The sequence below is a fragment of the Pleurodeles waltl genome, chromosome 1_1 (genome assembly GCF_031143425.1).
Source record: "Pleurodeles waltl isolate 20211129_DDA chromosome 1_1, aPleWal1.hap1.20221129, whole genome shotgun sequence".
Taxonomy (NCBI): domain Eukaryota; kingdom Metazoa; phylum Chordata; class Amphibia; order Caudata; family Salamandridae; genus Pleurodeles; species Pleurodeles waltl.
This window is the reverse complement of record NC_090436.1, coordinates 193,636,647-193,651,274: the sequence shown is the minus strand read 5'-3', so window position 1 is coordinate 193,651,274 and position 14,628 is coordinate 193,636,647. Positions and strand designations below refer to the sequence as shown.

General features: G+C 41.6%; 1 protein-coding gene across 2 annotated transcripts in view; it reads left to right on the top strand.

The window, feature by feature from the left end:
• The window catches only part of NPR3 (natriuretic peptide receptor 3), a 179,643-nt gene that overhangs the window by 131,739 nt on the left and 33,276 nt on the right, over positions 1-14,628 (top strand). For both annotated transcript variants that reach the window (XM_069220501.1, XM_069220510.1), the window contains exon 6: positions 7,064-7,199. In XM_069220501.1, the coding sequence (XP_069076602.1) occupies positions 7,064-7,199 (136 nt within the window). The remainder of the gene's footprint in view (positions 1-7,063; positions 7,200-14,628) is intronic.

The following is a 14,628-nucleotide window of genomic DNA, read 5'->3' as shown; positions in this document are numbered from 1 at the left end:
CATTAAATTTTGTGTAAAACTAAATGGCATCTGATGGATTTATGAACTGCACACTAAGGACCTGATTCCCATCTTGGCGGATGGGGTTGCTCCGTCACAAACGTGACGTATATTCCATCCCCTCTATTATGATCTCATTTTATCCTATGGAGATCATAATAAAGTATTCGGAATATCCGTCACATTTAATTAGAATCAGGCTCTACGATTTGAGAAAACTGATCTTCTGAATTTTCTTTTTTGCTAATTTGTATATATTGCATATTACACTAGTTTTTATTTTTTAACATGATATTATTCCTGCTATTGTTATAAAAAGAATTTTGTATTGAATTTAGGTAATCATACAGAATTAATTAATTAATTAATTAATTCAGTCATTTCTAATGGCTTTCCCTGTTGAGAAACTTTAACCTTTTAGGCCTTCAGAAGGTTTGTGTCTTTATGGTGATATGCATTTTCATATTGTGTATGTTGATTTAGAGCAAGCCAGGACCGAAGGGGCATCTGAGTGCTCTACAGTTGTCATCATAGGAGCAGCAGAAGTCTGACCCACAAAAAGTACAAAAAATGCAGCCACTAAGCAGAATCTGCATATCACAAATCAAAAGCAACATAGGGCATTATAAAGTTACCTTTAGGGGCAGAAAGCAACTTTTAGAACCTTCCACATAAGACTGCAATAGCATTTTGCACAAACTGCTGTAGATTGCAAAGTAAACGTTTTATCCCATTAAGTATGAAACACAACATTTAATAATAATTCTAAATAATAAATATTAAACTGTTTAAAAATACTTAACAATGTTTTGTTACTAAAATACTTACTAACACAAAACTGCATAATGTAAAAGTACCCTGTTATTTTTAAGAACTTTTACCCAACAATTAATTCTTTCAAAATTCCTGCAGTAATCACCTCAATTAGTTCTTACTAAACATGTATGTTTTTATAACCAAAAAGTCCAACTGTTTAAAACTGTAGTATACTCTAACTTCTTTAATTTTTTTTAACTCTAACATATTTTGTCTGCATCATTTCAATTTCTCAACCAACAGTTACTACTTTATAAAAAGAAAGTGGCAATTATATTTGATACATTTCAATTAAAATACAAACTTGTTGTTACCTAAATGGGTAAAATGTTTAGGAATATCTAAATCCATACCTATCAATATTTTTGGGATTTCCAAATCATACCACACAATTACAATTTGCAGAGTTCTGAGTATGGAGTGGCTGCCTTCCTGGTCATCCTAAATATGACAAATGCCCTGCTCCTAAGCTTACACCTGTCATCAGTGATGCGATCATCAATGACTCCACTGGTGACACCACGTATTGCATCATCATTGGCATCATAAATGATATCATAATCTGGAGCTCAGATCTTGTGTGGATGGTTCTTTGGAAGGAATTATCCCTGTCCTGTTGGAGTGCCTCTGCCACTTTGTGTTGCCCTTCTTTGTCCCATTATATATGGGAAGTACGGTTCTGCCTCTGACAGTGATGGTTGGAAGAGGACTAATGTGTAATTTTGTTTTGATTTGGGAAGGCAGTAGGTGTTTGAACATCCATTTCTGATGGTTCAAATGTTTCAAGAAATTGATTCAGTTACTCAGGTTCCACAAACTCCATTGGTTTCTCGTTGACCGCAATAATGATAAGGGTTGTGTTCTTAGTGACAGAAACATCTTTCTTTCTTTTCAGTTTTGTTTTGAGTGAGTAGTCAGCTCAGAAATGTACATTGTGCCCCTAAAAAGTGTATAGATCATGTTTCTTGGCTGCCATGATGATTTGGTGAGATTGTTCATGGTGGAGAAGGCAAATAATTATAGGAAAGTATAGGAAAGGGAGGATTAGATTTGTCTGTACAGCAAGGTCTGTTTAAGTGACTCTTTAGAATTCAAGGGTTGGAGAGAACTCTACTTTCAGAAGTCGAGGCAGGAACCTAACCAGAACATTTTCCCACATTAGTTTCCTCAGTACCTTCACATATTTGAAGGTCTGTCAGTTTCAAGTGTATTTGACAGACGTCTTACTTTCATTCTTTATTTTGTTAAAGGAAAATTCCAAGGTGTTTATTAATTTTTCTGTTTGTTCCAGATCAGATTGAAAGTTAGCAATGTTTGTTGAAATAGAGCATATGTCATTAGACCTGTCCCTTAGTTTATTCTCCACAGCAGGCATGGTGGAGCCTACCACAATCATTTTCTTTAAATGGTTTCCCTAGTTACATTGGATGGCTTTGTGGGCTCCATTGGTTAGCTTTGTTTTCCCCAGATAGTTTCTGTTAAAAAAATATCTGCCTGGATGCATGTTTATTAGCCATCTTCTTTGCTAGAGAGTCCAAGATATTAGGATATAAGTTGAGGAGGACACAGAGAGAATTTGGATGTGTGGAGAGGTGTGTGGGAGAACAGCGTTGGTGAGGAAAGTTTCAGAGCTTGTTCTTGACCCGCCTTTTATGCTTGAGTGGTCGGTACAGAACTCTGGTTTTGTGCTCTTATTTGTTCACTAAAAAGTGGTAATATTTGCACAGGCGCTGGTATAAGTCAGCATAGTTTTACTGCTTCTGTGGAACGATTGTTTTAAATTCCCTTGTTGGGGAGAGACAGTGCCACTTGAAGATTTTGCCGTCTTCAATCATCAGTTTCTTGAATTTTCCAAGCTGCTACTGATTATACAAGGGAGTTTCAGACCATCCGAGTAGTAGTCCGTGATTATGTGGCACTCAATGTTATCTGCTTTCAGTCGACACCCTAGAGGGAGAATCCCTTAAGGGTCTACTCATGGAGTTCCCAGATCTCCTGGAGGCAATTGATTTCAGAGTGGGTGCCTCTGTGCACTTCCCTCAACAGACCCTGCTCCTCTTCTGGTTATTTTTGTCCTGCTTATGGGGTGCTGAGGAATGTAAACTACGTCCGGTGCTCTTCCCTCACATTTCCTCTTGTAGAATAACATGTCAGCAAACTCACACCAAGCTTCTGTTACTGGATCTCCTAATTGGGATACCTTCCCTCTCTGGGCCTAATGTCTCCATGGTTCATTGTGGGGGCTCCATTCTGGCTGGTCTTCAGCAGTGTAGTCCTCTATCCCATAATAATTCTTCTTTCTACAAATGTCTGCTCAGTATGATGGCGGGCATAATAGCTGCCTCTGTATCTCCTTCACTCATACGCACTGTGCAGCTGTCAATCTCCTTTGTAGGAACTCTTTTGCAACATTCCCTTTGTGCTGCTGCAGGTGCTGCTGTTTTGCTCATGGTGTCCGCACAGCTGTATGGACAGTTCCTCTCCACTCTTCTCTGTCTCTGTTGTTCCCCAATATGGCGGCTGGGTCTCCGGGCATCAGAAAACCATTTAATGCAGTGAGATTCAGAAGGAAGCAGTCATCTTCCTTGGGGGCTAAGCTGTGTGTGTGTGTGTGTGTGTAGTTAGGTTGACGTTTTACCCATACAAGACCATAGAAATGCAACAGTTATAGATATACTTCTAGTTATACTTCTGTTAAGAAACTATACTTGTAGCCTAAAGCTACTTTCTGTCATGAGTTATGGTTTCTTCAGATAAGTAGAACTATAAGTAGAACTATAACTGCTGAATTTCTGTGGTTTTGTATGGGGAAAACGTCAACCTAACTATAATGTCCCAGTAATCCTTGGCTTTTTCAGTGTTTTTTTTTTTTTTTTTTAATTTAAAGTAAAATCAAATTACCCCACATTAATGCACCCACACTGTACACGGCATTAGCCTGTGTGCAGTGGCTGTTGGCTGCAGGACCCAGCCTGTGGCTAGGGCCTGCAGCCAACCCCCTTGCATGCACCCAAACCCACACCCTTTGGCCATGTGCAGCAGGTTTTGGGTTGTTAGTGGGTGTGTGATTTTTTTTTTCTTGGCTCCGCAGATCTTAGCAAATTTACACAGGGGGCGTGCTAAGCATTGTAGTGGATTTGTGGATCTGCGGATTAGCCAAACAAAATAGGCAAATTTGTGCCCAATAGGGGTTCCTCAAGGAGCCCTCCATCTGTCCTACGGGGACAGGATACTTCTTTCCTGACCCTGTATGTCGCTTTTCAGTTTTATCCCTCCTCCCCCTCACCAAGCTGTTAAACAAAATGGCAACTGCAACTTTTCTCTCGGGTTCGGCCATCCAATTAGGGCCTTGCTTTGGTGGGTGGATCCGTGCATCTACTGTGGTGGGTCTGCGGTGGATCCGCTTCCCTAGATATACAATTTTCTTTTTCTTTTAATATCTACGAAAATACTGAATAAACGTACACCAAATTAAAAAAAAGCCCGCTTTCTGGACCAAGATCTAGCTTTCTCCCAAATTTGGTGTAATCCGTCCAACAGTTCGGGCTATAGTAGTGTCCTTATAGGAAATTTCATGGGGAAAACATGTTTTAGTACCCCGGTTTTCTTGGACCCCAGTTGACGAATCACCCTGAAACTTTTCAAACAGCAGCTGGAGTGAGTGGCAAACTAGTTTTGAAAATTTCGTGAGGATTTGTAAAATGGCGCCAAAGTTATTGGGAAAGCAAAAAATGCTTTGCCGATGGAAACTTAGGTCATAACTGTAACTACCTACTGGTGACCACCAGTAGGTAATTCACTAAAAACCCAAAGGTTACAGGGTCGTTATATTAGGTATATTTAGGTTCAGAGTTTACTTACACAAAACCATAGAATTCAGCAGTTTTAGTTATATTTAGCTCAAGAAACTATAACACATGCCTTAATGTAACTTGCAAATGTTGCAGTGATATTATCAATAATGTCATAGAAGATGTCATGACTGATGTAATATGTGGGGTAATAAGCAGTGAATGGCAAGGGTGCCAGGTATAGTTACCTTAGGGCACGACTTAGTTCAGTGAGATAAGTATAACTATAACTGCTGAATTTCGATGTTTTTTTGTGTGTAAAATCAAAAACTAACTTTAATATCCCAATAACCCTGTTTTTTTAGTGAATTTCTAATGTTTTTTTAATTGTATTTCCTGTCTATATCATCCCTGTAACCTTTTTTGTTTTCAGTGAATTTCTAGGGTTTTCTTAGCATAAAGTAATATTTAATTACCATACGCTAATCCAACCGCAAAGGCCCTGCACCGCAGGGAGGGTTGGCTGCAGGGCCTGGCTATATATATATATATATATATATATATATATATATATATATATATATATATATATATATATATATATGTATATATAGATATAGATATATGTACACACACACACACACACACACACATATATATATATATATATATATATATATATATATACATTTATGTATACAACTGTGATTCAGTAATTATGCTTCTTTATGAAACTTTCAATAAGTGTGCCCCATTAGTGCCAAGTTGTGGTCATGTTGGAGTTAGCTTTTTATGTTACAGCACATTGTATTATGTAAGATTTGAACCACACAAGCAATCCCAGTATCTTCATGGCGTTGGGTGGGCCTCTAAACATTTCATAATGTCTTCTAATAGTCACTGTCTGTGAATGTGTTTTGATCACCAACTCTTTGGGCTTTACCCACACTAGTCTAACTAACCAGTTGGTGATTTTTATTCCCTTCGTAATAGCGCGGTGAATTGTCCATCGAACAGTTTCAAGATTATGTTTAATACTTCTCAAAAAAGACTTATTTACAAGGCACCTAATATTGACAGCAAGAATATGAATGAAGGCTACAGCATGTGCAGCTTTATGTCTTCCAAAAATCCTTTGATTTTGTGTATGTTGTGTTTCTTTAAGGTAAAACATATTTTCGGTTAGTTAAACAACCAGCAATGAAGCCTTGAGCACTCGGTAGACATGAGCCTACTGCTGTCTGAGGGGTGGCCAGAAAAATACTGGATTGAAATTCCCCAGAACGAAGCACATTTTTGGAAGGAAATGGATAATTTAGCAATAAAACTGTTTCCTATTAGGATTCTGAAATATTATTACTCCAGTAGACACATGTTAAAATCCCATTTACACCTTTGCTGAAGTGTTCTACATCTCTCAATGTCTACAAATGGAAAAATAAATACGTATTTTGAGCCCCACAGACATTCGTTGGCGGATACTGTTTTTTGTACAAATGTTTGCTTAGGTGAATAATGTCAGAGTGCCTCAAGGAGACGTTAAAAGGGTAAATATTGTCCAAGAAAGCTAGATGTGCTTGCAAAGAAAGTGTTCCTGATTTTTTTTTAAAATAGTTATTCTCTCAAACAGCAGACGCATAATCGTTTCTAAAATTTCCATTTACTGCTATTTATGTGACATCTTTGCATGTGCTAAAACTTCGTAGAACATATAATTATTTTGCCAAAGAAATATGAATGAATTATACTCTTGTAAAGTGCGGGGTTGCATTACAATCGGATATATTGTTTTGTGCTAATGTTTTGTTATATTTTGTAATGTAAGAGTCCGGAGGTCTAAATAAAAAGGGCATATGTTTCTGATGGCTTTCTTTGCATACTAACCACTTTAGCCCTGCATTCATAATTAAAAAACCACAACTAAGAGGGCGGTAGTATACATTGTGCCCTGAAGGCACAGCAGGTGCAGCCCCGGGGCACAATGGTATTACGAGGGGGAGGGGGCTGCAGACGCTTTTGGCCCCGTCTGTAACACTGATAGCGCTGGTAGCGCTAGCGGTATGATAAAAGGGACTCCCTCATTTGCACAGGGGTATGGCCCCATGCAATAAAGGGGCTCACCTTGCCTCTGTGCCCTTGCTGTAGGCTTTCCCGGGGCAGTACATTCCATGTAATATGGCACACTGTCCCTGTTTGCACCCGGCGCACCTTTGGAAAGTTGCGCTGTGGAGCTATACAATACGGCCCCCTGTATCATAACGCCAAAGAAATTCGGGCTAATTACTGATTAGCGTAATGGCGTTTTATAGCAGTATTTTACATCTGTGATTTCAACTATACACAGAAAAAAGGTATCATTGGTAAAATAAACGCCTCGCGCACTGTGCAAATCACTGTTAAATGTTTATCCTGTAATGTGCCTAAATTAAAACGATAAGACTTTTGTTGCTTTTCAGGTAATTGGTGACTACTATGGCATACGTGGCCATTTTGAAATCCGTCCTAATGCAAAACTTCCTTGGGGACACGGAAGATTACGAATAGATGAAAACAGAATTTTGGATCAAACTAATATCACTCCTTGTAAATCATGTAAGTGTAATGAGGAACGAGGATGCAGTTTCCACTTTTTCGCTCATAACGTTTAGTTTTAAGTTCCGGAATACATTTAAACGTGAGCATATAGCAGCTACAAATGAACATTTGTTACTGGCTTGGAGTCAGACGTTTGAAATCAATGAATGTCTTAAAGCCCTTAATGAGTATGATTGACAAACAAATCAAGGGTCTTGCCATGCAAAGGCTTATGATATTTGTGAACATTTGTGAATATATTATTTTTTCTGTGAAGAATTCTCTTCCCCCAACCCATGAAAAATAAACACCCCAAAAGACACTAGGTTACATCAGTTTTTAAGAACTCTAATTCCATGTCCGCAGTAGTTGATGTGTTACCAACTATATTGACAGGATCTTCAGTTCTTACAGTCTGCATGATTCCAAGCAATACCTTGGTTAATAATATGAAATCATAAAGGCTACATTAATCTTTTTTCATTTGTGCTATGCCTGAAACTACGTTTACAAGTTTACTAGTTTATGGAATAGAAATGGGTTATAGCAAAAGGAAACGTAACTGGAAATCTATTAAGGAACCACCAGCAGATACTTATTTTATTTTGTATTTTGTTAAAAAAAAGTGTGGCTGTCGAACTTAGACAGGATTCCACCTTCCAGCTGCCATTACCAAGGTGGAACAGAGGCAGTACACCACCAAACAAATAATGGGATCCTCAACTTAACCTTAGCCAGTAGCCCTCCAGGCATCTACTACTTTAGAATAAGACAGTGCACAATTTTAAAATGGTCTGCACCTATGTACTGATGTCCACCATCTTCACTTCTCATTATAAATGAGTGGGACTACTGCCAGCAGCTCTGGCTGCTCCCAAATGGAGCTAGAAAAGTGGATTTTGCTTAAGTGGAGGCGAAGCATAACACTATGTCTAATTACTACCAAGAGAGTATGCCATGTGCAGAGGAATATATTCAGTTCTAGCCCCAGGTGTCTGTGTATCTGAGGAGATTGAAAATCTAAATTTCTGATAGATACTTCTGTCTCGCCTTACCTTACGAATATCTCCAGGTGCTAGACTGGATCCGGCAAATTTTCTCTGCAGTGCTCCCATGTGCCAGTAGGCGGTGTCAAGTGGCTTCGTGATGACTCAGTTTTGCCCCAAGAGAGGAGCTGTCTGCAATTGCCACACTTGTGTGAGGAAACATTGCCCCTGGCACTAATATTTTTAAAGTAATTGGGTATGGTGCCTATACCCGACATCGGATTCCTACAGTTGTGGCGCGGCTTGAATCTTGTAATTTTTTAGGGAGACAAAATCTCTTCATTTCTGTTCCTTTCAATGCAGCCCCAGAGCTCTGCGTTCATGATCCAGTTCAATGGACAGTCCCATGCAAAATCCTGTTCCCTTTGAAAGTCTTTGGTAAGTCTAAGATGTTCATTAAGCACAAAAAGTCTAAGCCCAGCTTAACCCATCTTGCCACTCAGAATCATGTAAAAGGTGCAAGGGCATCAATCATAGGATCATACCCCACTAGTATCTTTAGACTCCGATCCAGTCCCACAGTTGGCTCCAGCACTCTCAGAATTCCCAAGGCCAGCAAAATGTGGCTTTCAAGAAAGCCATGTTGCAGTTTTTTCAGTTGCTTCTGGCTCCCTCTGGTGTGATGCCAGGCCCCAGAGAGCCCTTGAGACGCTACAGTTGGACTTCTGCCAGCGTGCCATCCCTTGGCACAACTATCCATATTTGACCCATGCACAGCCCAGTCTGAATCTGGTTCATTCTTCTACTCTGGCTCAATGGTCCATTCGATTCACTTCTGTGAAAGAACCAATGCCAACTCCAGTGGGAGCAACTAGGTTTTTAGGAGATATCAAGGCATCACATATGGACATATCCGTTGACGTCTCTAGCTTATTTGAGAAAAGGCTGATTTGGCACTTGGATAATGTATGGACCGTCAAGCAAAGGCATGATACCTGGAACTCTTGTTTCCTACCAAGGAGTTTCACCAACATTACAAGAAGTTTGGGGGGGAGAAGTCCCATGCTACCCAACCTGTGTCACAATAGCAGGCGCAGTCCGTTTGAGACAGAAGTTGTGGCAGTGGCTGTTTACACCAGTAGGGGCTGTATTCCTCTAACTCTTCCTGTAGTATTAATTGCAAAGCCACTTTAACTTGCCCCCAAAAGCCCTTGCTTATCCGGTATGTGGCAGGATATAACATTTTCTCCATGACTGGAGAAACATCACTTCGGGTAGATGGGTCTTACAGATCATTCAATGGGGCCATGCCCTGCCTTTCCTTTCCTCCACTCACAGTTTTCTCCCTGCATCACTGTCAGTTGAGCATTTTCTCCTGCAAGAAGAGTGCCAGCTTCTGAGACAGGAGAAGGGTAATTTTTGTACTACTTCCTATACCGAAAAGGGATGGAAGCTTCAGGATTATGGCGTTTCTCCTTTCACTGAATGCCTTACTGCAGAAAGACAGATTGAAAATGCTCGCCATGTCTGAGATTCTTTTTGCTGTGGACCCAGGACATTAGAAGGTGACCCTTGCTTTGGAGAATATGCATTTTCATATAACCATTCTGCAGTCCCACAGGTGTCATGTATGGCTCACGGTGGGGTCGGAACACTTCAAATTTACCATGCTTCCCTTCAGCCTTTCCTTGGCCCCTTGGGTGTTCACGAAAGTGATGGTGGTGACGCTATCCACCTTCAGAGACCAATGTTACTTTGTGTTCCCATGACAACTGGCTGCTCAAGGCTAGCTTGCTGCAGTCACTCAGAAACCACCTCCAGATCACAGACAAACTCTTACAATTTTGGCGTTTCCCATCAATGATTTGAGGTCTCTCTTGTGTCCCATAGAGTGGATACCCTTAAGTAGATCTGTCCAGGACACAGTGGCATTCCCAGTCTTTCCACTGCTGCAGTGAGTTTGAGACATTCAAGATAAGATCCTGATGTTTCAGTGTCAATCCCAGGTTTTGTGAGAACTTGTAGCTTTGTGCATCATCCTTGTCCCAAACACCAGATGGCATATGTGGGCCCTGCAGTGGAATCTTATGTTTCAATGTCCAGTAACAGGGTGGCCTCTTTGACTCATTTCAGATCTCACAGGAGATGGCTCAGTGTCTTCTGTGGTGGCAGAGAAATGCCAACCTGACCTGCAGCAGGCAAATATCCTTTTCCTACCCAGACATCATGGTTGTAAAAGATGCATCAGTAGTAGGGTTGGTGGGGGAAGGTAGGCATCAGAGTCCAATGGACTCTGGCATGGAGCCTGCATTACATCCATCTTTTAGACCTTTAAGCTATCCTTCTGGTCCTAAAAACCTTCCTATCATCTATCAAGGGTAGGCCGGTGCAGGTCCTTATGGACAACATACCTGAGGTGTAGTACTGCACCATACAGAGTGGAGTGAAGTCCTGGGTCTTGCCCCACCATGCCTAGTGAACAGGCTGGATCAAAAGACCATCTCTCTGGTAGTCAACCAACTGGCAGGGTCTCCAAATGTCACAAGACGAGTGGAGCAGATCTCAGTTGGTAGATCATAAGTGGCCTCACCACCTTAAGATGGCAATGGCTATCTTTGGCCCTGGGGTTCGCCTGGGAGTAGGCCCTGGTTAGATCTATTTGCCAATGATGAGAAAGTGCATTGTCAACTCTGCTGCGCACTCAAGTTTCCTCCTGGAAAGTCAGTAAGAGATGTATGCCAACTGCCGTGGGACACAGGTACCCTGAGCATGTTCTCTCCACAGCCCCTGCCTCAAGTGAAAGCAGGTCAGATTGTGTCCAAGTCATCTTAATAGCCCCGGACTGCGTAAGGATAGTATGGTTCCTAGAGCCCCTGAGCATGAACATTTGCTCTCTGATCCAGCTACCATTTTAGGAAGACCACCTGTTTAAGCAGCAGGAGAGGGTCCTGCAACCTGGGTCTTTGTAACATACACCTACATGCATAGATATTAAGGCAAGACAAGCATTCAATCTGCTGGCTGCAATAGTCTACATTTTTCTTGTAGCATGACACTCTTCCTGCCCTTCCACCTGATGTGGTGCTTGTAATATTGACCCTCTAGAGTCCAGATCTTTGAATTTGTTGTTGTTTTTTTATGGTAGGCCTAGCAACGTCTTGCAGTAGGTGCTATTAAGTTATCTTTTGTCTCTTTCTGCTTTTAAATGTTTACATGAAGTCACCTATATTTAAATCACCTATTATTATGCCTTTTATCAATTTTCTGTCTCGCAGGTTTTCCCTGAAGCTGTATGTTATGTCTCAATGGGACATGAACATAGTGTTGGCTTTTACTCTGTGCATACTTCTTGAGCCAGTGCGCAGCTGCTTACTGCAACTACTGGCACTCAAAACAGCCTTCCTAATTGCTACCACATCTCCATGCCACATGAGTGAACTACATGCACTTTTTGTGCAACCACCCTAAACTCCCTTCATTCTGGACAAGCTAGTGCTCCTGAATCATGCGGCATCTTTGCCCAAGTGCCTTCCCATATTAGGAAATCGAACACACCAAAGTTGGCTTGACTCTCAAATTACATTAATCATTTATATTGACCTCGTAAGGGACCATTGGGTGGACGATCATCTCATTTTAGGATATTCTGGAGCAAAGAAAGAGAAGGTGGTGCAGACCTTTATGATGGATAGTCCTCTGAATTAAAAACTGCTATGGTTGTGCCAAAAACAATCGGTTGAAAATCTCCCGGCTCATTCCACCAGGGAAATGGCTGCTACAATGGCATTGACAAGGGCAGTACAGGCTGTGGACGTCTGGGAAACTGTGACATGGAAGTCGGTGCACACATTCATAAAATACCACTACCTTGATAGCCAGGTTCAAGAGGAGGGTGTTAGACCTGTCAGCCTTAGGGTAGTCTTCCCCAAAGTTGTGGCCTGCTTGCTTCCTATTTGTGCTGATTCTTTTTGTTGGTTGTAGAACTCTGAGCATTTAACCACTGCTTACCAGTGCTAAAGTGAATGTGCTTCTTCCCTAAACATGGTGACATTGGTGTATTCACAATTGGCATATTTAATTTACTTGTAAGTCCCCTGTAAAGTGGTATACCATATACCCAGGGCCTGTAAACTAAATTGCACTGGTGGGCCTGCCTCACTGATTGTGCCACCCACTGAAGTAGCCTTTTAAACATTCCTCAGGCCTGACACTGCAGAGCCTGTGTGTGCAGTTTGACTGCCACTTCTACTTAGGATTTAAAACCCCTTGCCAACCGTTAAAGTCCACTTTTATTACATAAGCCACCCCTAAAGTAGGCACTAAGTAGCCCATATGGCAGTCATATTTACTGGTTAAGTCTAATTTAACATTACTGTTTTAAAAATCCCACTTTTAGAAAGTGGGCATTTATCTGCTCCACCAGCTCTCAGCACCTGCAGCCTGTCTCCAGTACACATCTGGGGTGGGTGACAGCTACACTTTGTGCATTCCCTCTAGACATAGGAAGGTTAGGTGTGTCTGAGTGCTTATCTGCATTCACCTGCATTCTGATGGCTCTTCCTAGGCAAGAAGGGCAGGTGAAGATGACACTTACACCTGAATAATCAGTGCCTGTCCACGCACAAAGGGCAGATTACCTCCTACTGATAGTCTGGAGCCGGGGATGGTGAAGAAAAGATTTTTGTGCACTTCAAGACCCTTCTTTGAAGTCACCCCCACTTCAAAGGCACATTGAGTATAAGTACTTGGGCTCTGACCACACCACATCACACCTACAACTGGATGGAGAAGAACTGCTGTGCTGCATCAAGGAATGTCACTCTGCTGGACTGCTGACATGGAAGGACTGCTTTTCTGCTGTGCTGCTCTGCTGTCTGCTCCTCTCTGCCCTTGCTGAGGGAGAGCTGGGCTCTGCCGTGGACCCCAAGTGATCTTCAAGGGTTTGTTGGCTTTCCACCTGTTGCTAGAGACTCAGAGATATCAAAGCATCTACCCCTGCTCCTGTGCCTGGTTCACTGGAAGTGGACCCAGATACTTGCAACAGCAAAATTGGCGCATCTCCTGCCTGCTGGAAGTGGCAACCAACACATCGACCCTGTTGCGGGAGTAGACCCGGTGCATCGCATTTAGAACCAGTGCTTCGCCATCACATTTTGGCTGCATCGGAGCCACCGCATAGCTACCACTGCTGAAGGAAGATCTGCGCATCCCTTTACTGCATGGAGAAACCCGGTGCATCGGCTTCGGAACCAATGCATTAGCATCGCATCGGAACCACTGCATCACCGCAACTCCTGAAGGAAGATCGATGAATCCCTTCACTGCGTGGAGAAACCTGGAGCATCAGCCTTAGGACCGACACTTCACAGCACTGGCGCTTCTCTTTCAGAACTAACGCATCACCAGCACTGCATGAGAAAAATCAACGCATTTTGTGACTGTGTCCAGGATTAAGGTACTTTGCTCAGTTTCCCCTTCGTGGGTCCTTTGGTGGCTTGCACTCCATTGTGGACAGCCTGAACTCTTGACTTTGTCCGGGTCCAGCACTACCTCAAGTAACCCCTAAAGCACTATTCACTTCCAAATACCAGAACTCTTTTTATTCTTTCAAAATTCATAACTCACCTTCTACTTAATGGATTTTTTTTCATTTTGGTCTTGATTTATTTATAAAATTATTGTCTTTTTTTTCTAACCTTGTGTGGAGTCTTTTTGTGGTGTTTTCATTGTATTTGTGTGTGCGTGTGTGTTGCACAAATACTATATACATCACCTCTTTAGATAAGCCTGACTGGTATGTGCCAAGCTATCAGAGTTAGCACAGGTTAATTTAAAGTATGTATCTGACTTACCCTGACTAAAGTGGTGGTCCCTACTTGGACTAGGTGCATACAGCTGCCATCTAGATACCCTATTTCTAACAGCAGGTCACTGTGTGTTTTGCTGCACTAATGACCGAGCTGAAACTCTCATGCACTGACAAAATAATTTCTGGAATGCACTTCTTAGTCTAAAGAAGACATTTATTAATTCACTTCAATTCAAGGTTCGAAAAGGAAGTTCAGCATGCTCAACGCACACGTTTAAAAATGGTCACAGTAATTAAATGAAAACATGTACAAATGATTCTCCACTGCAATATGCACAGCACATATATGTATCTATATTACAATGCAAAGCAAATAATGAATTAAAAAATGCATCACCATGAGGCAAGGGCAAATATGCTTCATTTCCCTCCTAATCAGCATCAGATCCCAGTATTGGTTGTGGTGAGAGAGATCAGTTATCCTCAGGGGAAGGATGACACACCTCACCATCCTGAGATCTGAGTCACTACCCAGACTATCTGGTCTCGGCCTCTTATATATTTTGAATAAACAAGAGAGGAGAATTCTAGAAACTCCCTTCCACTGCATAGGTTTATTATTAAAAAAATGCTGGTTATTTTAGGTCAGCTT